This window comes from Ammospiza caudacuta, chromosome Z (assembly GCF_027887145.1).
Source record: "Ammospiza caudacuta isolate bAmmCau1 chromosome Z, bAmmCau1.pri, whole genome shotgun sequence".
In the NCBI taxonomy this organism is placed as follows: domain Eukaryota; kingdom Metazoa; phylum Chordata; class Aves; order Passeriformes; family Passerellidae; genus Ammospiza; species Ammospiza caudacuta.
In genome coordinates this window covers 22,607,198-22,631,814 of record NC_080632.1, presented here as the reverse complement: position 1 = coordinate 22,631,814, position 24,617 = coordinate 22,607,198, and the positions used below count along the sequence as shown (strand labels likewise).

Here is a 24,617-nt window from a genome sequence, read left to right as displayed (position 1 = left end):
CAGGAAAAAAAATCCTTGAAGTGGAAAAGACAAAAAATATTTGGATTAGCATAACAATAAAAATATTCATGTATTGATCTATAATTTTGCTTTTGAACAAGTTAAATAATGTAGGATATTTTTCTGCAGTTTCTAAATAAAATTATAAATAAAATTGTCAGTTACTTTGAATTGTAGATAACATTTTGGGCTGGTTTTTCTAAGTGGAAAAATATCCATGCATTTATTATCCTGTTTAAGCTTCAAATCAGCAACCTACTGTGACTCTGAATGAATTGGCATTCTTTATTTTTTTTTCCTGCTCCGGGGGTGGTATGGAATCCAAAGGTGATAAGAGTCATAGACTCAAAAGAAGCTTGTACCTGTTCTTGCTATGCTCTGTGATGGTCTCCACAGTGGGGTGTCTTCTTACATGAATGGTGTAGCACAAGGGATAGGAAGCATGACAGATTTAAGTTCTGCTGTCATTATTAGGATAACACTCTATAGTAGAATGATTAATAACTCTTCTCTATCATGGTAATATTCTCTTAGCTGCGGTATTATCTTCCTAAAATGTTCTGCCTCCCAGCTCAAGGCAACCAGCTGAGTAAACGAGCCAGAGAAGGACGTGCAGCACCATAAACCAGTGGCTCAAGTAGGATGGAAGAAATCACTGATGACTAGCAAAAGCCCTGTCATGTGGCTAGATCACAGCGCACCCTGTCTCTGCATCTGCTTTCCTGTCACTCTTCCCAGCTCTCTAGGAATGCCCACAAGACAGTGGGAACCTTGTGGGCATACATAAAGCACATGCTGCCCTTCCCCTCAAGGACTGGGGAGACCACCTCAACCATCTCACAGCTTATCTCAGACAAGAGATGGGAACAGAAGCTAGTCTGAGATGACAGAATCATGGAGTCATTAAGAAGAAGACCTTCCAGATCAACAATCCAATCATTTACCTGGTGCCACTGTGCTCACGTCTAAACCACATCCTCAGCTGCCACATCCACACATTTGTTTAACACTTCCAGGAATCCTCTTCTCCAAGCCATGCTGGAGGTGAATGTGACAAAAATGTTACTTCAACTTTCACCCTGTCACAGTCATCATAACTTCTATTTTGGAAAGCCTGAGGCTGCTTACTGGGGTAGAATTTACTGCAATTCCCAGATTATAAAGCTGCTGCAATTCCTGAAATTTCACAAGCATTACCCATAACTACAAATGAGGTTCTTTCCTTAAAATTTCTACTTTTGTAAATCAGAAAGTTTTAGCCACTGTGACTAGGATCATATTGCGTGCAAGACTGGAGGTTTTTAAAGGAGCTGAGCTGCATTAAATAGCATAATTACTAGAAAGTGCATAGATTACCCTTTTAATTAGACTTGTGATAACAGTTTCGTGTTCTGTTATCAAAACCATGATAAAACAGTCCAACATAGCCTTTTGTTATGCACCAACTTAAAAATTAGTCTATTTCACAGGCATCATGTTGTGCAGTTTGATTTTTCATTCATATTGTGATGTTCACTGTGTCCTTGAGAACAGTAAAGCCAGGGAGACCTGGCGTCTCCTAGTGAGACCCAGGTGCTTTAATAACTTTTATTCCACTTAGCCAACACTTCAGAGCTTTCAGATTTGATTTTAATTAGAGGAGCTGTGATATTTTTAGTATCTTTTAAGCAACTTCCTTACTGCACAATCATGATGCTCTGATTACAGAAGACTTGGCAAACAAGCACTGTGCAATGCTGTTGTAAGATAATATACTAGAAATAGCCACAGTTTTGTCCTATGGGGCTTTTACCAAACTCCTCCAAAGCTGTGGTTACCTAGAGTTAAGCTTTGAACTTGTTATTTTGGATTTCTTTGTCAGAACTGTGTACTATGTGCACGGCAATGCAGAGCTTACCACATTGCTTCTGAGTCATCACTGAGCAAATGTCAAGAAATTCCTCTAAAACCAGTAGAATTACATTTGTTGCTGAAACTTGAAGGGTGTACGGATGAGGTAACCTTTTGTCTGTCCTGTTAGCACTAAAAAGCAGGAATGGATTTCCTGCTTTTTAGTGCTAACAGGACAGACAAACACCTGCAGTGGTTTCTTTGCATCTCAACTACCTCCATCCTCTGTAAATCAATAGCTGATTTCTCAACTCCATATTACATCAGGTTTGGGTGGAATTGAGGAATTTTTACATTTTACATTTACCAAAGATTTAAATTCATTTCTGAACTACTTTCTACAACTAGAGGTAAACAGTCCATGTCAGCCAAACAAATATCTTCACTAAACTTGAGGTATACTTTTTTCTTTTCTGGACATCCTTACTAAAAGCAGATGACAAATCAAACAGCTTTTCATAGAGCTATTGTGGTTATTCCAGTGCTCTTATTTACACTGATCTGTGGTTAAGACACTTGCCAAGATACACATTGTAGAATTAGACAAGGAGGACCTTCACACTATCATCTCCTACAGGGCTTCAAATATTGGTTTTGTCTGCCTCAATAATATAGGAAAAAACACAAGAGGTGCCCAAAGCACCAGGACTGGAAAACAAATTGTCTCAAAACTGTCTAAGTGGTGAGACTTCTTAAAAAACATAATATCACTGAGCTCAAAACCTTTTATGAAGAAGTTTTATCAAAGGTATGGTTTCATAATTGTCTTAAGCAGATTTAATTTATTTCAGTGAGTTCAAAATCTGTGTTACTGTCAGGTCTTTGCTCTCGTTACCAGTTATGTGGCACCTCTAACATGCATGCATTCATGTATGGATCATTAAACTGAACAAAAGTGACAAAGAGTTTAGACAGGCCAGTTCCCAGTGACTCAGTGTGGCAGAATCTGAGGCCTGGCTTCTGTCCCTTTCCTGATGCCCCTGTAAGTGCTCTCAGTATTTCAAAGTCCCAGGATTACCCTTGAGAAGTAGCTGTATTTTGCAGAGAGAAGCTGCCTGTTGGAAACCCAGAACCAGCCAGGAGAAGGAAAGGAACACAATCTTGTTTGTTTTGAAATCTGATTTTGCATTAGTGAGCCAAGAAGAGATCAGAAGCAGAGCTGGAAACATGAACTGACCGTTTTATTTGAACCACACAAGTGAACAGCCAGAAGGCAGAAGAGAAAAATCAATACAAATGTTGGTCTCCTGAGTTCTCTCATAATCTGTGATTTCTTTTTCCCTATCACTGTGATGGCTTCTGCCAACGAAATTCACTCACAAATTCTTGTAAAAACTATTGCTGATCAGACCTGTGACTCCAGTTTCTGGAAGGGCCCAGAGGATACAAAATGCCTTTTACACAGGCTCCAGTGTGACATGTCAGAATGAGAGGCAGATTATGAGTAGTGTGACAGGCCTTTCTCCTTGACACTCACTGAGCCTGTCAAACAAGGTCAAGTGCTACATCTCTGAGAAAACTGAAGCTTAAACAAGGGACTGCACACACTTGTCAGGGGAAAGAGCCTTCAGAGTAGTCCTGAACCAGTCAGATTCCTATTCCTTCCCTCAGATGCCCTGCAGAAACAGGCATAGCTTGCCAGCTTCTTATTTGACATTCTCACCCTAGCTTCAAAGGGAAGACCTGAAGTACCCCCTACCTCTCTCCACCTCCAAATCTACACCACAAAGCTGCCTTAAACCACTTGCCAGACACTCAGCCTGAATGACAAAGAGGGGACATTCATCCAAAGACAGATCAGTGCTTTTCCATTTATTTCTGTTTGCACATCACACTTCCCTAGCAAACATCTTAGAAGTGGAAAGAATACTTTCACCATGCACAGAAATTTGACAACAGCACATTGCTTACCTTTGCAACAACCTGTAAAAAACATAACATATATTCTTACACTAAACCTGTATTTGAAACTAGTGTTTTGGGATAGTATGATCACTTTTCAAACATCTGTAGAGAGATGTACAGCATTCCCACTGTCCAAATCACACTCCTCAGGCAAGAACTTAACATAATGCCCCTTTGCAGCTCAATCCGTGGTTCTCAATTCCTCCTCTGGAATCCATCTTCTTTCATAAGGCAAGGGAGAAAGGCAGATGAAGAGCAAAAACACATATCTAGACTGAGACTCTTTCAGAACCACATACAGCTTATTGACTTTTTTATTGAAAGCTATTTTACAAAGCACCATCAAATTTTCAGGAGTTAACTAAAATGCTTTTGTTAAACAGCATCAGACTGATCCTGTGAGAATTCAGGGAACTAACTGTTGATTCATATTTCCAGAAGGCTCTGTGTCATGTACAAGGCTTTGCTGAGATGCAATCATGCCTCAAAAATATCCCTCTCTGTTTGCTCTTTATAACTTTCCATTCATCTCTTATATCAGAGCTGATCAGAAGAACAAGCACTGCAGAGAAGAGCTGTAGCATTAGCAATGAGATATGGATAGAGACTGTCTTACAAGATCTAGTCTTCTAGAACTTGTAGCCTTACTTCTGGATTAAAAATCAGCTAAATTTAAGCCACAAATTTGAATTCCCAACTTGATCTAAACCCTCATGTTATTGGAAAATAACTCAAAGTGGACAGGGACAAAAATGTCTCCCTTGTCACTCAAACAGAGATTGTCTGCAGAAATTGGTGGTGCTGCCCTTACTTCATTGAAGGCAGTTTACTAGATCCTTCCCTTCTAAACAAATCTAATCATCCCTGCAAATTACAGTGTATGGAAAACCGTGATTACAACACCAGGATGTAGGAAGCAAGAATTTTCTGGCCAGGTATACAGCTGTATCAAGCGCACAGACATGATGAAGCTGATCCTCTGTTTTTCTGCAACATTGTTTTTCCACTTCCACCTTTGCAGGCCAGGTTTATAATTTAAATTGGTAGGTTCTGCCCAAAACATCGTAGTCACTCATTAAATAAAAGAAAGAAATGCTTTCAGCACCACCCGCTAGTCAACATCCAGGGATTCATCAGAAAGCTCCGAATATAGGAGAACAGTTGAGGGATTTTCAAGAAAGGTACACTGGGATGCCTCTATCCCCAAAACAACCTGGCAGCAGCTGGAATAAACTTTCAATCAGGCATGCAAGTCCTGATTAAAAAACACCTAGAAACCCCGCTGTGCTTTCTGCATTATCCAAGGAGCAATTTTTCAGCTGCTTTTCTCACATCAGGCCTTGGACTATTTCTATCTCTGGCTGAAGAATCCTTCCTCTAAATTACAGTCAGCCTGTTACACAAGAAGACAGAAATTACATACCTATAACTGAGCATGACAGAAATAATCCAACAGCTATAAAATTGATAGTGAAATCCTACAAAAGTATGTGGTGTCAGTTTCAAAAGTAAGCTCAGTCCTGTTATGACCCTAAGGGGCTGCTCGGAGGTCTGGCTTGGGACCCACAGCATAAAAGCAGTGTACATACTCCACAGTACTTGGTTTAGACTGATATTCTTGTGAAGACATGTCAACAGTTTCAGGAAATGATAGGAAAATTGAACGTGGTGGCCTGGAGTTGAAAGGCTGCATTCTTCCTCCCTCCATCCTAACCAAGCAAAATACACATGCCTCCATGAAGCCTTCAAATGAATAACTGAGTCTGTGCTTCCGAGCAGGAGCAGACATAGAAAGATTCAAGGCTGTACCAAAAAGGAAAGGACAGAACCCTAGAAAACCGTAGACAACAGAAATTATGAAAAAGCAAACATTTCCCAAAAAATTCCCTGTTTCCCTCCCAGCAGCAGCCAGCCTGTCTTCTCCAAACTCTCACAGTCTGAGGAATGTCACAGCCTTTCTTCCGCACCAGCGAGACAATTATCCTGGCCTGGAAACCCAGGGAGGGCACTTTGCACTGGAGTCTGGTAAGATTAGGTTGGCCCTCTTTATGACTGCCTAAAAACTGGCTAGTGAGGGAGAGAACTCTTGAGACCCTCAGGAAGGCCACATGAAGTGCCAGTCACTGTGAACGGCACATGCAAACTGTCCTTTTCTTTCCCAGCTTAACCATAATCAATAAGAGTCTATGGGGAAATGAAGACACAGAGCAGGCAAGGCTACACAACTATGACAAGGAAAGCATGGTTAAAACTTTATCACCCTGTCCCATGCATGAACTCAGACCTTGCCTTGGATTAGCCCTTCTTCTTTCAGGCATGGGCGGACTAATTCCCTCTGACAGTCTTAAATCCCAAGCTGATGTAACTGAGAGCACTGCCAGAACAGATGCAGAACTTCATGCTGATGCCAGGACAAAGTCACATCTTGCTCTAAGGAAGCACCAGCATTTCAAAAGCTCAGCCTGGCTCTGATGACTTTCATCAGAAAAGAATTATGCATCCATTAGCTGAGCCATGAAGGTGCCAGGCTGCAGTCTCAAGCAGGCATAACTCCACTGGTCTCATTAATTCTTGGTGAGTTATCTGATCATTCAGGACTCAGATAACAAAATGCCAAAAGAAGAGACATAATGTGGCTATTGCCTGATTTGAAGCACTAATGGGAGCTCTTTGGCTGCAGCAAAAATGGAACAGACCTTTTAATCTTGTTTGGTGACCTTCACAGTCCATGTATTTGTTTGTCATAAAAGAGAATCAATAAAATGTACAAGCCCTTCCCCTTACACCTGATTTGTAAGCTAGGAAAAGAAAAGTTACGTAAAAAACAATGGTGCAGCTGTACTTAATAGAGGCAATGGTACTGATCAAATTACTCTCTTGTAATTGTCTGCATTTTTTGAGGCTGACACAGGTAGTATGGCAGTAAGATCCAGAAGGGTCCAAAGGACAGAGCTGTCTACCTTTAAAGTTAAGAGGAATGAAAGATTTAAAGTGGCTGTGTTTGAAAAAACTCAGAGCTCCTGCAGCCACTTAGTCAAACTTTATACCACCCTGACTGAGGTTTTTTTTCCACCAAGGAAACAGTGTTTTATTCCCCAAAGCAGCAGAGCAGCAAATAAGCTGCTCTGTTTTTTGATGTTTTCCCTTTTTGGGTTTTAACCAAGAAAAGATTCCATGTAGTCTTAGCTCTACTCGCTAAAGGAATTCCAAGTGGACAGGAGTGGGCATGGCAACCAATTCTGGAGACCAGTGGCGATGGGAACATGTGTCACACAGACTCTGGAATTTCATTTTTAAGTTCTTCTACTCCCTGTGGAAATGTCCATGTTTTCAGGAGGAGAAGAAACCCTATCTTCATATGGGTTAGACTATATCCCCAGTCCTTCAACACAGAAATGTGATTTCCTACTCAACTACTGTATGATTTTGGGCAGACTGCCCAATTTCTCCATCTGTAAATCACACATGCAAAAAATTAATATTAACCACATTATTAATTAAATTAATAAATAATACTTTATATGGTATGTATTATATTATACATTATATAATTTGCATATATAGAATAGAAATAATTCAACTAACTAATAATCACTTAAAAATTAGATTTTGGAGATCTCTTGGGAAAAACCCGTTCCTCTGTGCTGCTGGGTCTTACTGGCTGATATGAGTAAGATTCAGCCACATTTACAATCACAAAGATGCATCAAAAAGCCAGAAACCGAGCTGAATGGTATTCCAGAGGTGAATGTAGAGTTGTACTAGTACTGGAAAAGAGCTTGCAAATGACCATTTGTTGAGGCATATATTCTGTGTCTTTCCAAGTACATGAGCCAAATGCTTGGAGTTTCAACGAGTCACACCCAGGAAGGTTTGAGACACCATTCAGATACCCCTCCTAGTTGAATCCCAGCCCTTCTAACTGTATGTCATATGTTTGGGGTTGTTTTGCACCCAGTCCTGAGTGACTGAACTTCTCAGTGCCATGTCAGCAATGTGCACAGGTTCTTTCAGCCAACAAGACAAAGGCTGTTTAAGTGAGGATTTCAGCTGCATCATTGTAAAGGACACCCTAGCCAGTGAGTAACGCTAAAACAGGCTGCATTTCAAGAGACATTTCAGTAACTTCAGAAGCATCACCCAGTGGGATTTTGTTAGCAAGTATCCAAAGTGACATCTACTGGTGCAGATTTGGACTAGCGCAAAACACAGAAATCAAGTTAGAGCAAGGCAGAGCTGCACAAAGAAGCAGACTAATGAGCCCCAAATGTACTAGTGAGGTAGTCAGCACCTGGTTCTGCTGGATAATTGAACCCCTGACTATTATCAGATGAAGCAGATGAAAATTATGCCAATTTTCTTCTGAGCTCCAATGGTTTGCTAAAGATGCCTTCCCACTATGAATTTTAAAAAGTAAAATGGCCTACAGCTACAGCACAGGAAGGAATGCATGCAGGTTTTCCCATAAGGAAAGTTCTGTTAGTTAAATGCCAGGAGATAAGGCCTGGAACACACATTTTCATTCAGACCACCTATGGAATTCTATAGATCTACCTGGCTGGATTCACCAAGACCAAGACATGGTGCATATCCTGGGATCCTAAGGAAATATAAAGATAAAACTTCTCACTTCAGGTAAGAACAGATTCTCTAAAATGCCCTTGAAGATAGCTTTGTCTAATAATGGACTTGGAGGTCCTTGGCAGGAAAACCAATCCCTTTTCTGTGTTGAAAAGTGTATCTGGGAAGGCACCAGTTCCCTCTCAATTTGCAAGAGAGCCTGCTAAACTTAGGCATACCCAGATAACTTTATCATTTTTTTTCCATTTGTTATTGTATTTCCTCTTACTGGAGTAGGCAAGTTGGTTCATCCTTTCACAAAAAACAGTCACTGCCTTACAGACAAAGGGATATTTTTGGAGATACAAACCAGAAAATTACATTTTGTCTGGTATTTCCAAAGGTAGAACGTTCTAAAGAAGTGGGTGATTTAGTAAAATTGCCAAGGGAGGCAGTTTGGAAACAAGTTTGATGGTAAAAATCTGTACTCAAGTCCATGTAAAAAACTGATAACAGAAACTCCAGAATCTGACTCAGAGGCAACGTAGGCCAGTCAGGACATCCTTGCATACAACTGGTTGGGGGTAAAAGTCCTGGCAGAAGGGCAGAAGTCTTGTCCAGGTCAAATCACTGTATCCCCTTGGAAGCCTCTGAACACCAATATGAAAATGATCTGCAGGGTTATACTGCTCTTGAATCCCAATGCAAAAGTGTTTCTTTCTTCCAAATCTGCCTGGGCTTCCTACAGCCTGTCCTCAATAACCAGCGTATCAAATGTGGGCAGAACACCAAAGGATGCTGTCTTTGCAATGTTCTTCTTCCAGGACAGCCTGCGACTTAATGCTGCAAAGAGTGCAATTGTTATCAGTTTTCACCGTTAGTGCTGTTATGACTGTTCCCAGTCATCCCACTCAGCCACTTCACTTCATGGAAGGCACAGCATAATCCTGCCTTGCAAAGTATCCCACCGGGAGTGTCACAGCCAAGTCTTTTGCTTCCTCATAGCCAGAGGACCTGTGACCCAGTTGTAAACACTTACGTCTCTACCACAAAGAGAATCTGCACTGAACTAAACTAAGCAGGATAATTTTTACTCATCCACTGCAGAAGCAGAGGAGTCTGGTTAATGATACCTCTCCCTCTGCACAATACATACAGATCTCTGAAAATCTATTTTAAGGCCCCAATACTGAACAGTAGACTCATCTTCATTAGATCAGAAGGGCTGGATAAAAATTTACATCATTGGTTTAATATCAATGATTTAAAAGGGAAGAGATCAGACAGAATCTTCATGTTCATAGTAAGATTTTTATCTTTGGAATTAAAGAAAGCGATTCATTGCTGAGGAAAATATTTTCTTTGAGATCTTTAATTTTATGGCATGCAAATAACATAACTTCTACACTTTTTTTAGCTGCCAAATGTCTCCAATGACAGATAGACTATTATATTTCTTGCTCACAAGGCAAAAATGCACTATCAAAATTAAATTTTCTGGCAGTGAAATTTCACTCCTTTGTACAGGGATTTTTAAAGCCCTTGGCAATATCTGCATCTGAAATTATACAAGAATGAAACACCAAATAACATCTAAGAGTTTAGCTAACAGTGTGAAGCTATTTTATATCAACAAAATTCTATCAAATTCAAGTTTGCGCTCCTGAACTGGGAGTTTAGTTTCAAAGCTCTGTTGTTGCTGAAGAACAGACCCAATTCACATTCTGCTATTTTTCCTCCCCTAAAACGGGATTTTAGGAGCTATGCACCAGTTACATAAGGAAATATGCTAATGAAATATTAAAATTAAATAATTATATGATATTGCATCTTGATTATCTGACATAAAAATCTAGGACTGCAAATCCTGATTGCCCTGTTGTCTGAGTGATTTAGTGCTAAAAGTAAGTTCAGCAATCAGATCAAAAAAAAAAAGAGAGAAAAACGTTCCTACATTCCTAAAAAAAAGTAAATTCCAATATCATCTACCTTGAGCCATGAAAGACCAGGAAATTACATGAGTTAAATCCACAATGAACAGAATAGTTTTCATGGTTTTCTTAGGACACAGAGTGCTGTGTCCAGCTCTGGGACCTCCAACATGAGAAGAACATGGACCTGCTGAAGAGAGTCCAGAGGAGAGTCACAAAGAGCATAGTAATAACAGCAATAGAGAATTTAACCCTCAGCTGAGGAAATTCGTTATACTGCCATCAGAATTTTGATATTGCATAGTAAATGATCTTGAGAACATACATTGTAAGACACATCAGAGAAGAAAAACTGAACATCTGTTTATTAAGAAAACAATTACCTTTGTCTTATGTGGTGGGAAAGCTGAGGTTCCTAGAAGTATAAAAAAACAATAATGCACTTTGTCACACCTTTACACAGTGTTCAACAAGGACAATTACAATTGTAGAGACAACTTTAAATCTTCCACATTACAATTTTCTATTTGACACTTTTCCATACTTTTCATGCAGATTTCACGCTCCATTGAAAGGGCAGAAATCCTTATTAATATAATTAAACTTCTGCTTATTGGACATAAACTATGTGCTCTGTAGGACATGAATCCATAATAAGGTAAGCACAGGAATCCTTATTAATGTCCTATAAACCATGGCTGTATAGCATATACATGGCTAACCAGCATATAAGGCTAGTTAAAGACAAGCTGGGCCAGAGACACTTCTCTCTTCCACTCAGAGACCTAGTATATAAAAAAACTACTGAAGCAACTCATGCTCCAACTCCAGTATGGACCTAAACCTAATATCTGTCCTGCAGTCAAGCTGTTTGGACCATGCTTCCATCCCTTTTGGTTTAAATACACTATTGTACAGATATCTCTGAGCTTCTGCAACCTTTCAACAGGATTTGCAATGCTGGCTGTCTAAAACATGTCTGAGATTTTCAGGAAGCCAAACTGTGGACATTGTCTCACAAAGACAAGTAGAGTGTTAACTACCGAGCATGGACTAGGGGCTCCTCAGGACTGGACTCTACCACAGTGGTAGAAATAATTAATTATGTAACTAACTGATAATGACAAAAAGAAAGTAATTCACTTTCACTGCTGAGGTGCACACATACACAAACAATTCATTTATAGAAGGCAGTATTCCACCCAAGAGCACTGGAAGGAAAGCTGCTGCAGCATGGCAAGCTGCTAGTACTTGCTATTAGCAAGGTAGCAGGGATATTGGCTATCCATAGCCTCACCTGCCAGACAAAGGGGCACTGGAGGCCTCTCAGTAGTCATGCCTGAGCTGGTCAGGCATGGTAACTCTCCACAGAGGCAGCTGGGATAGGGCCCAGAAGATCTGTGAGGGATTAGTGTCAAGACCAAAACCAGATCAGATCAGAATGTTAGCTGCATGCACCCCTCCTGAGGTAGGAGGAAGCTGGAGTATACCCCAGTTATCACTACCAGATGCTGGACTTTGATATTGGGTAGTAGCTCAGACTAGTAGCATTGGGTAGATATTGGGTAGTAGCTGAGGTGGTCCAGTTATTTTAAAATGTCATGTCCAAATGTTATTCCTAAAATTTCATTTCCAAATGAAAATGCATCATATTTTTATAAGGTCGGGGGGCGGGGAAGGAAACCCAAACAACTCATTTCTGTGTAATTTGTACTACCTCTCCATAAGTAATTTCCACACCCAGCTGCCATGCTGGGTTGAGGGCATACATGTCTCAATTTCTCAATTTAATTGATTGGATTTGAAAGTTAACGCAGGCTGGAATGTATCTGTGGTATTTGTCACCATTCCTTTTAAGCCCTGCCATAGCTCCCATATTTCCTGAAGCCCTAAACAAGAGAGTGCATTCATAACACTTGCTGGAAAGCCAAGGCAAAAAGTCAAAAGCAACAAACATGATGAGTCCATCCTTTCTGTCAGCCTCACCCAGAGCCATATGAGCTCACTGGTGAAGCTGTGATTCCCTGGATTGCTCCCCGAACATCCTGCAGCTGCACTAAGGAATAATTGTAACTGTGGGTTCATAACCTATGACACACACTTTCAAACTTTTACTCTGCGTAAATAAGCAGTTCCTATTCAGTCACTCAAACTAATTGCTCATTTTCCACTCTCTCACATGAGAAATGAGCAAATATTATAGTGGAGTTTTTTAACTTAAAATGTCTTTGATTTTATTCATACCTGCCAAAAGCAACTTGTGCTTGTATACGTATCAGACAGAACATGTGTTTCAGTTTTCTTCTTTTCTGCATTTCTGTTTTTAGTGGAGTTATAGAAGAAATGAAGGCAACTGCTAAATAATCAAGTAATGAAGGAAGTAATCCATCTCTTTTCTAATTTTTTCAACATTTGCTTCATATTTCCAACCACCAATCATCACTACTAGAAGACAGTCTTGTATATAATCAAAACCATCTCTTTGTCAGGACAAGGTGAGAAGAAAAGAGGAAGAGATACAGCTCCTTTCTACAGCTTTATCCATCTTTTCTGATTCTGCAGAAAACACCTTCATCTTTCAAATGCATGCTACTTAGGATTATTCCTAGGAAAAAGAAAACTGCAGGAAACTGGGCTCACAATCCAAAGGATTAGCATCAGGACTTCCTGATGCTAATCTCAAAGGTACTCCACCACACCAGTCCAGAGCCTTGACTGAGGTCAAATAATGTTCCTTCAAGTATTCCTGTTCTCCTTTTCTTCAGACCCAACTCCTTGACAAATTTTCAAGGATTCCGTGCATTTTTAAGAGATTTTGTCCCCCAGTGCTCAGCCAGCTCAGCAAAGTCCAGGTAGTTGCCAGTATCATAGGGAAATCCCCTCTGGCTGTAGCTCAGGCTGTGTGCATCCTACTCATGAATGAGATCACCTTGAAATTACAACACAGGACATCTCAGACTTTTTTAATGGTTTTACAGCAGTTTTCCCAACAGCAAGAAAAGGGCAGCCCCTATCTACATCTGGGAGCAATTCAGTGGTCCAGAAGAGACAGTCACTAGTGAAAACTGGGCATTAGCTCATTTGCCTGCAACTGAGAAATTTCCTACTCTTTTTTTCCCCCCTCATGACCTTTGTCAGTGCTTAAAAACAGTTCTACTGTAAACACACCTTTAATATATTATGCACACATTGGTATGCTTATATTAATATACTAGATTCTCTAGATATATATTCATTAAATACATTATTGCTGGGGTTGTTCAGCCTGGAAAAGAGAAGGCTCCAGGGAGACTCCATTGCAAACTTCCACACCTTGAGGGGGCTTATAAAAAGGAGGGAGAGGAACGTAGTGACAGGACGAGGGAAATGTTTTTAAACTAGAAGAGGATTGGTTTAGATTAGATATTAGGAAGAAATTATTTCTTCAGATGTGGTGAAGCTCTGGAACAGGGAAGCTGCGGCTGTCCCATCCCTGGAAGTGTTAAAGGCCAAGTGGGATGGGCTCTGAGCAGCCCAATTAGTTAAAAATGTCTTTACCCATGGTAGAGGGGTTAGAACTAGATGATCTTTAAGGTCCTTCCAACCAAAACCATTTGACAATTCTATGATTCCATTATTAAAAAAACAATTTTGACCAGGTAGAGGTTCTGCATTTCTGTCATCCTGTCAGTAGCCTTTTTAAAATTATCATATAGATAGCTTTTTTTGGCAGTGTCAAAGGTAGACAATTCCCTCTAAGTCTTTTCTTTTCTTAGAAGCATAATCCCAAATTTCTTTATTTGCAGAACAATTTGCAGTAACTCTTTGCAAGCTGCACTGTGTCTCCAGAGAAATTTACCCTCATTCATGCTTCCATCATGAATCATAAGAACTGGGTCAGAAGTTTGGTCTAATGAAGATATAGTTTTGTTTATGTCTGTTCCAAGACATGTTCTTAGAGCACAGAGGTAGGAACTGCAAAAGGGAACACCTCTTATAGTAAACAAGACTTCCTTGTTTTATCTACAGGTATTTTCTTTGGCACATCCTGTGAGTCACCTGACAGGCCTTCATCATTAGAAACCCCTTGTCCAACCATTGCCCACATTTATTTCCAAGATACCTGAATAACAGCAGACCTTCTTACAAACATAACTTATTCTAAAGAGACAGTTTTGACCTGGCTTTGAGGGTGAGGCATCAAAACACAAACACACATCAATCCCTAATAGTTAAGGTATAAAAATTTTCTTTCAGATGAATCCCATGTGAGTGGTAGAAACCTAAATATTAACAATAGAATAGATTTGTACCATATCACCTGGTCAACACAATAAAGCTTTGGAATCAATACATACGATAACTGCAACAGAAAATCACTCTCAGAAACTCACTGAATTATGACTTTTCTCACAAAACACAAATGCAAGCTTGGAAAGCACCCTCAAAGGGACAAGGAAGCCTCTAATAATTAATTTAATGTGAGTGCTTAATAGATGATAAGAAAAACAGATGGGTTCCTTCCCTCTCCTTCTCTCTCTATTTCAGGTTTGCAGGGCTTTGGTCTGTGGCAGGCGTGTTTAAACAGGAAGAGGACTTGAGGAAGAGTGCACAAAATGACAAAGTTCTGTGTGGCAGAGTAAATACCTGGTTCTATCTGGGTGCCTAGGGAAGGGAACTAGTCACAAATCAGCTGAAAACAGGTGCTCTTTACTGGGCATTACAAGCTGACCATCGTGCGTTGAAAGCCAGTTACCTACCTTGTCTCGAATTCCTTGTCTCATAACTTCTCTTTCAGCCTCCATCTTGGCATATTTGGCTTTCCTCTCTTCCTCTTGTTGCCGAAGGGCTTCCTGTCGTTCCTCTTCTTTCTTAGCAGCATCTGGGTCTTTCTCCTCATCCCCACCCAGCATCTTTCCCATGTCTTTGGTAGCCCCTAGAGAAAGCAAAAGAGAAAATCAGCCCTGTAAGAATGTGGTGAGACCCCCAGGATGACAGCTCTCCCCTTCCCCAGGCTCAGGGCCATCTGTCATTCCCTCTGCATCTGCATCAGTGAAAGGTTTCTGCTTTCACTGGGGAGGCAGCACACTCTTCCCAAGCAGGAGGTGGGCAAAGCACTTAACCTGATCAGGTAAGTTACCTGGAACTGGCAGGAGAAGCACAGCAGCAAAAGGAAGAGACCAAATTTGTAGATCTGCATGATGGCAGCACAGTTTGTTTGCAGTCCTGAAAAGGACAAGCTGCCATCCACACTATATTTTCACTTCATCAGCTCAGCCAAGTGACTGAAGATTGATTTTGAAGGGTCTTTAATGTAATAGGCAAGTAATACATACAGAACAAAATGACACCAGGGCTGGGAAAGGAGTTTGAAATCTTGATTGCAGGGATGAGTAATCACACTCTTAACTGCTGTCAGAAATTACTAATACCATGACAGGTAGGACCACATGGCATTAGCAAACAGTTTGAGTTGATGAATTCTAGGCTCCTACCATGGATCAGAAAGAAGCATCATCTCTGCGTGTCTCTTAAGTGTTCTTGGACACCATCACCTCTAAGGCTTAGTGAGATCATGGTTTTGTCTTGTTCCATTGCTGAATACACATTGTTCCCAAATTTTCATTCCCTGTGTGCTCCTGAGGCAGTTTTTGGTGTTGTGCAAAGCCCTTGCACAACTATGCAAATGAGGTGGAGGTTTCCTGCATGCCCTTTTATCCCCAAAGTGCTGCATAAATCCATTTATCCTGTATTTCAGTGACATTTTTATTAGCAATGGCTGTCAATAATCCAGCTAGGAAGAAAAACAGCGACTGAGGAAAGGGGAAGAGCATGTGATGCAGCATCATCAGGGCACTGGAGGGCAGCAGCAGGATCAAGCCTGGTTTCATGGATGAAGAGAAGACACATACCCTTTAGAAGAAGTGTTGGACCTTCCCTGCAGCAGGAAAACACTCTGCATCTTTTACTAAAGAGATTCCTTCTTCCTAGAAAAACACTGCAGGTTCTTAGATGCTGAGTCACAACACCTCTATATTGGCTCATTGCTGGCTGAGATTTAACTGATTTAATCTGAGATAGCCTTGTTCTTATACATAGTCACAATTACACACACATTCAGCATCTCTTGTCTTCCATAAAGCAAAGATTTCTGGCCTTTACAAAGGCTTGGGCTGGAAGGAGACACTATCGAAGACCTGCCAAGTAATTGTTGGTTTCATGAAAGGCTTAGTGAAGGAAAAAGGTTCTCACAATCCTTTATAAATTACCCTTATAAATTACTCTTGGTTTGTCAACACTGCTGAAGGAATGTGATTGCTCTTGCTTTCCACATCAGTTCTTGGGACAGTGATTGTGAAACCTTGATCCTGAAGGGAAAAAACATCTGCAACCTGTCACAATGATTCCTCCTGAATTGCTGTAGTGATGGCACTTGCCACATCAACTATTGCTTCTAATAACCATTAAGGAAGTTGTAAAGAGGTAAGCAGATGCCTTTTTTCTCCACACTTCGTTTCCAGGTTAAATGTTTTCCCAGAACCCTAAGCTGAAAGCAACCCTGAATCAAAAATAATCCTCCAATCTCCCAAAATGTCACAGAGAAATGTCCCCTTTACATCTCCTTCAGAGAATCATGGGGAAAGTGGTAATTTTAAGCCCTACAAGATCTGGTTGTAATACACAGGGTTGGGGGTTTTTGCCAGGTGGGAAATAACAACAGTAAACATGAATGTCTGTATTCAGCTGCCTAACCACACACCTCTTGATGCTTCCATTGCTAGGAAATCTGTGGATTAAAACAAAAAGGCACCTAGGAACCCCAGACAAACCACACCTGGAATATTCATGGTCCCTGTCTACTGTCAGCCTTCCTCTACCACCATTTTGCATCCTTCATTGCAGGATCAGAGTAATACAGAAACTCTTGCATATTGATGGAAAATTTACCCAGACCATCTGGCAATTTCTTTTCTGTAGTGCAAGGAAGGCTAACTGAAATTGCAAGTAAGCTAAAACTTCACAGCAAGCAAGAAGGAAATATGGCCTAGTTGTGTCACATATGCCTACTACAGGAATCTCTCTAAGCAGCCTTTTTGTTCAAACACCAACGATCACAAATCTCACTAACACCTTTAACTTCTGGGTTCCCCTCAAATGATTTCTCCACTGATCTTCAAACTGATTTGGGTTCAATAATCTATTGAGTTTATCCCTTTTTAGCTTCCCTCCACTTAGAGCTACTCAGACAGCATAAAACTCCAGTTACTTAGGAAACAGAATTCAGCAAAAGAGATTCTTTTTTTTCCATTCCAAGCGCTACTTCTAGACTATCATTAAGCTGTAATGTCAGCTCAGCTCATCACATAAGAAGTAAAATTGCATAACTATTTTTTACTTCTTAGGCAAGACCAAGCTTTTAAATACGTAAGGCATTTTGCTCTGCAGCCATTCAGCGTACAAGACACTTAGAAGAACAAGAATGGATTAGGATCCTCATAGATGCTCTTAATTCATCTCTGATTTCAAAGTCACCTTCTAAGTGTTCAAAATGCTACACTGTTAACTAATTAGAAGGCAATGTATTATGAGAACCAAAATTTTACACTTCATTTTAACTAAGGACTCTTGTGTTACTTTTAGAAAAGCTTTTTTTCCATCTCTTTTGTTCTTCATCCTAAACTGTAGACTTTGTTGTTAGCATTCCCTGGATAACAGCTTATGTTTTTAGCAGTTCAGCAGCAAAGATTCCAGACAATTCATCTACGTGCAACTGAGATGCACCAGTTATGGGCACAAGCAAAAGGAAGGAGCAACTGTTCTGTCCGCTTTTGAAGCTTCCAAGGAAACAGAGGATGGACATGCTTACTGAATCTGTTCATATGATAAACCTGGGAGGTTTTGTCTTTTTCTTTTTGTCTTTCCCACCCCACTCATGACATATGCCTTGATACAAAGAGAAGTTGTGTCAAAGAGACACTGCCACACTATTCATCAATCAGTATGGTGTTTCAATCAACACTATTTCTAACATCTTTAGACAAGACTACAGAAAGGAAACAGAAACGGCTAAAGCTGCAGGACAACGTTTGCCAACTGTCAACTTTCTGGCTACAAACGGGGACCTGCCCTCAAAGAACAAAAAACTTCTATATGGAAAAAATCCCAGAAGCGTGTGAAAAGAAGTGGCATGGAAGTTCTTTCAAAGTAATAGTAATTCCCCTAGTCCATATAGGCTAAGTAGCTAAATAAACAGGTGTTAAACCAAATATTACAGGTGCACTCAGATATGATGTGCTGGTTTTGGCCAAGATGGAGTTAATTTTCTTCACAGAGAACTACTTACAGGTTGCATTTTGGATTTCTGCTGGATACAGTGATGATAGACACATTTTTGTTATCGTCCAGCAGGGCTTACACAGAGACAAGGCCTCTTCTGCTTTTTGTACTGTGATACTGGTGAGGAAGCTGGGGGTGAATGAAAAACTGTGAGGGGACAGGTCGCCCAAACTGATCAAAGGGATATTCCAGAACAGTATTTAAAGTTGGGTGCAAGAAGGAGGGAGGAGGGAACATTTGAGTGATGTTATTTGTCTTCCCAAGTCGCTGTGAGGCATGAGGGGGCCCTGCTGTCCTGGAGATGCAAAACACCTGCCTGCTCAGAGGAACCAGTGAATTAATTCCTTGTTTTGCATTGCTTGCATGCATGGATTTTGCTTTCCCTGTTGCCTTTATCTCAAACCGACAAGTTTCTAGCTGGTGGGGAAGTGAGTGAGCAGTTGCATGGCGCTTGGTTGCTGGTTCGGGTTAAAACATGACGTACGCATTTGTGTGAGTTTTGCTGGGTTAAATCATCATTATGCATCTGAAAAATATTAATATGGTTGTTCAGGTGCCTGTGGGAGACATTCCCCAGCAAAACAGCAGAAAAGCAAACCATCTGTCTGGAAAGCAGTTTTACAATGAAAGCTTTGGGGTTATGGTGGACAACACGAGCTCGCAATGTGTCCTTGCAGCAGAGAAGCTTAACAGTCCTCTGGGCTGCATTAGGAGCACTGTTGACAAGAGGTGGAAGGATTCTTCCCATCTACTAAGCCCTGTTGTGACCAAATTTGGAGTTATACGTGCAGTTCTGGGCTTCAAGATACAAAAGAGAGATGGAGCCACTGGAATGAGAAAGCAAAGAAATGAGACAGCCATGAAGACATTTAGGATGCTCAAGGACCTTTGATACAAGAAGAGCCTGAGAGAGCAGGGACTGCTTAGCCTGGAGAAGAGAAGGTTCAAGGGGTTGCAGGAGTATGTGTAAACAACAGAATTAATATGAAGGAGACAGACAGGTACCCAGTGACAGGAGAAGAGATAATGTGTACAAACATAAGTACAGAAAATACATTTTGAATATTAAAAAAACAAATTTAGTTGCAGAAAGTCACTGTGGAGTCTCCATCTGTGGAGATATTTAAAAATTCATGAGCCACAGCCTTGAGCAACCTGCTGTAGGTAACCCTGTACAAGAATAAGGTTGGACTAGACAACCCTTGCAGATGGAGCAACAGCTTCAGTGTGTGGCTCTGTGAGACCTCGTAAGTAAGTGTTTTGAATTACATCTGGAGGGCAGCAGCAGGATCAAGCCTGGTTACATGGATAAAGAGAAGACACATACCCTAAATGGTGAAGGTGTACATGCCCAAACATGTGAAGAGTACATGCCCAAACATATCCTGTATCTGAAGAAAAGTAAATTCTTAACTGCCAGACCTGTTACAGAAGCACCACCAACCATGAGCTAACCCATGTCAACAGCTGACTGATACCAATCCAGCTTTCATGAAGAAAATGTAAACCCACAAATCAACTTGCAAGAGTGAAGTTGAATTTGCCACTTGATTAAAAAAATAACTGTCCTAAATATGGCAGGCAAAGTTGTGTGTTGGGAAAACAACAGGATTAGGATTACTACGGATGACTTCCAGAGAAATAGGAACATCTTAGGCCTCCTTAATTAATTAAAGAATGATGAAAATTTGCACACAGCATTGTTTCAGATAATTACGTGAAATCAAAAGCTTTTCCTCTGCAAAAATCTCATTTCATATTGTAGACCAGTAGTACCCAAACCTGTGCTTCAAAGTCTACGCATGTGTGTATGCTTAGATCAGAGAATGGTGATTCAAACAAGAAGCCAGCACTGGGCTAATACATATCTGTAATTGAAAATGATCCTATAGGTGTTTTTCCAGGCTGAAGCAGGTACTGCATTTTATAATCAGTTTCTGAAAGATGTCAAACACTCTTGATGGCCTGTCATTTCCATCTGATTTGTATGCATCAGAGTAAGCATTCTTCTTATCTCATACTGCGCCATGCACTTTTGATTCAGTATAGTTTATATCTCTGAGGAATAAGATACTCACTTCAGTTCATTCATTAGCTTGCGAAACTCCTCTGCTGTAAAAAAGAAAAAGAAAAACAAAACAAACAAAACAAACAGAAAAAAAAAATAAACCCAAACAAAAAACCACACACTCCCTAGCTGAAATACATTCTTCTGATATTCTGTGATGGACTCTTTGATTCTCCTTCTGCTCTGTGACCTTTCATGAAGCCTACCAGCCAGCATGAACAATTATTTTCTGATACACGAGTGTAGGCCAAATATCCATAAATATCGTAAGATGACGCCATTTCATGCTGATAAGTACAAGATGGTGGTACATTATGAGGTGATTGACACAAACATACAACACAAATGTGCAAAGACAGAAGCTGCAGGAAGGTTATCAGCTACTTCTGATAATCTTGGGTAGGGTGAGGCTTTGCAGAAGAAAGAAACTTAGTTTCATTTGTAAACCCATTTCACATTCTGCATGGGTTTTATTTTCATCTGACTGCATCATTCTGCAACTGAAACCATGGTGAAGCACTTCTGCCACTGCCTTTGAAGACACACAGGCTGTTAGGAGAAGCTATGCTTCAGTCACTCATAAAAGCAATAATTGCATTGATTGGAAACAGATTGGAAATGTCATGAGTTCACATAAGCAAGTCCTGTTGAAGATGAAAACAGACAACTGGATCAAAGAATAGAATTTTAATACATGATTTATATTCCAGTTTTGTTATACAAGGTGTTACTTTGGTGTGGATATGTGTTTAAGTAGCACACCCATAACTACAAACTTGTCATACAAGGAAACACCTGATGACGCACATGCAAAGGTCAGTGTTAGCAGTGTCAATGTGTCTGGGTCAGCCTGACCCAGAAAAATGCCTTGGGCTAGGGACACATCATCAGAAAAATGCAGCTCACCACGTTGCTGTCTCAGATCCCTCCACAGAGAGAACTCAGGCTTTCTCTCACACATACTTCACACAGATACTTTACTAAACAGGCACTGTGATGGAGCACCCTCCCTTCCCCATTCCACACTGTTGCCTGTGCCCACTGCAGAAGAGCGCTAGGTTGTGAGTCTTCAAAATCCTGCAGCTGTGCAAAGAGGGCCTGGAGGAGGCATCTCTGTTCCTGAGACCAACGCACACAGCAGGCAGGTTCCTGAGACTCCTTTTACCACCTCCTGCCAGTCAAATCCTGCTACAAGGCGGCAAGAGGGAAAAGCAAAAAGCTGGAAACAAAAGCAATCATCAGTCTTCAGCATCAAGCACTAAAAGAATATTCAACCACTGTGCCCCCACTGGCTACAGGCTGCTTGCACAGAAAGAGAAATGAAAATGATGCAGACACAATGGGGAGGGATTCTGGAGCAGCAGACTGAGCAGCCAGCTGAAGAGCGCAAATGTGACTCTGCTTTTGGAGGGATCATTACTACGCCAAGATACCTGGAGGGCCACAGTCTTCTGCTGCAAAGTGTGTGCAACCCTAGCTAAAACACACTCTGCCTTGCTTTCAGGCACCTTGTATAAGTACATTTCCAGATGCACTACACAAAAATAGCAATCCATGCACTGTTCTTTTGGACTACAACACAAATCTTTTCCCTAAAAGACAGAGTGATGCCTTTTATTATTTGGTAAGGGACTAAGAAACATCTTAAGATTATGAAGATTTACAGCAATTAAGATAATATAAGTTTCTGTTACTGCCTCTGCTCCAGAGCTGCTGCATGCAACTCTGGGAGGTTCTCCCATTTCTCCTTCTCAGGAATTGTGTTCATCTTCATTGTTTGCATTGTTAAGCTGCTGGATGCAGGCAATTTTGAGCCAGATCTACACCTGAAAGGGTGCAATCGCTTTTTCAGAGCACTCCATGCAACCCTACCACTATAAAGCAGGAACAGCTCCCTGTATAACATAAATGCAGTGCCTTCTGCTCCAGTTTTGATCAATAATCCCTGGCAAATGCTTGGCTAGTGCTCCTGACTGCTATGACCCAGCTAGGATGTAGCAGTAAATAATCTCTGAACAGGTTCCCCTTCTGCTTCATGGAGGTCTACTCCAGCTAGTCACGGATCTTGGGATGAGATTCTTCAAGCCAAGTGGAAGCACCCACCTCAGTAGGAGAATTCTCCTCTGGACTTGCTTGCCTGATATCTACTGATGGAGAAATGAATGTAGGCATCTTATTCACAGGAGCCCACCTGCACTGCAGCATTCTGGCATTAGTCACATGCAGCTTGAAATTCCAGCAGGAAAAAAAAAAAGAACTTGAAAGCAGATCTGCTTACCACAGTATGTATTTGCTTGTGATTTATGATTGTTTTGGTCCTGCTTCCCTGCTTCAGAGAAATTATTCACTTTGGCACAGAAAGAACAGCTGAATTAAAAAAAAAAATTGCTAACTGTGTAAATCTCTGCTGCTCTAACAGATTTCCTAAATTCGTCCTGGTGACAGATTCCAGACCTTCTCTGTTGCCTTGGAAAATGATGGTCTTCTCCTCAGTTTCTGACTGACAAGGATGATGAGTCTATTCAGAAACATCAGTCTGTAAAGTAATCCTCCTGACTGGAAACTTCCTGTTGCTTTAAAGAAAGGCTAAGAGAGATTGAAGCAATGCCATAACAGTAGATTTGGTGACACGTTTAGTACATTACATAGAATGTTTCCCAATTGGCAGCCAGCACAAACCTATCTGAAAACAGCTCTGAGACCTAGGAATTCAGAAGAACATGACACCTCTTTCTGGTAGGAAGCAAATCACCTATCTCTGTTGCCATGGAGGGGCAAATGCTGCTCCTATATGGACTTCCAAGTTCCAGATTAGTCATGTTATACCTGGGGCAGGGGTAGAGGAGGATGTGAACTAGATGACCTTTTAAAGGTACCTTCCAAAAAACTATTCCATGATTTCTTACCAGATGCCTTAAAATAATATGCTAGCACCAGAGCCAGATGAATTTTTAAAGTAGTACTAAGAGCAAAAAAACTTTTTTTTTTAATTAAAAAACAAAACCCACAAAATCAAACAAACAAGCGAAACAATATTAAATAAACTGGAAGACCAGACACCTTAGCAAGATATTATGGCTGCCTCATTTGCTTCCTCAGGGACTTGGCTGGGAGATTGCAAACCGTTCTCCTGGGCCCCTGAAGATTTTCTAAGACAGCTTGTCTCCTTGAAATATTGACCAAAAGAAATGACACTGCATAAGGGCACTGGGATGAGCCATAAGCTAAACCACCACTGAAACACAATATCTTCACCCAGGAAGTCAAATTTCCAAGAATCTTTATGAGCTTTTACCATGCAGTTGAGTTCTTATGGTGAGATGTCATTGGGAATTTCTACATAGCAGCAAGTGAAGTTTAAATAGCTCTAATGAGCTTAGCTGGTAAAAATACTTACATAACAGGAAAGATAGGAAACTCCTTAGAAATAATTACTTCACCTTCACTTATTTTCTTAATATACTTCTTGGTAACAGCAGTGTAGCAATACACTGGTGCTGTGGTGCTTCTTGGTAGCTACAGTGATTTCAGTGGGATGATACTATACCAGAGAAAAACATTCTTTGTTACGCGCCTTTACTCAAGTCAGGAGCTTGTAAGTCCCATCTTACTGAATAGAATAAAGTTTTCTTTGAAAAAATGTTAACATAATTTCTGTCAGTGATCTGTCATGTTTTCTCAAGCCTGAGGGCCAGTAGGCAGGCTGTGAGCGGAGGAGACAGGGTTTTCATGAGAAGCTGTGGAACTTCCATAGTGAAGCAACACAAGTGATTGCAGACACATTGTGACCAGGAAGAACTCTTTAAATTTAGGTTGCTCTCAGTGGTTTCTTCATACACCCACAGACAGAAACACAACATACACACTCACACACACACAAGCATTGTATCTGCTAGCCAGAGTAGCTCTCTCTCCTCTCCCTGCAGCTTGGGTTATTTCAGTTCTAT

At 40.7% G+C, this 24,617-nt stretch overlaps 1 protein-coding gene across 1 annotated transcript in view; it reads right to left on the bottom strand.

Annotated features, from left to right (window-relative positions):
* Positions 1–24,617, bottom strand: part of CPLX1 (complexin 1) — a 102,156-nt gene that overhangs the window by 22,358 nt on the left and 55,181 nt on the right. Inside the window, exon 3 of the mRNA XM_058823580.1 lies at positions 15,026–15,201. Within this exon, the coding sequence (XP_058679563.1) occupies positions 15,026–15,201 (176 nt within the window). The remainder of the gene's footprint in view (positions 1–15,025; positions 15,202–24,617) is intronic.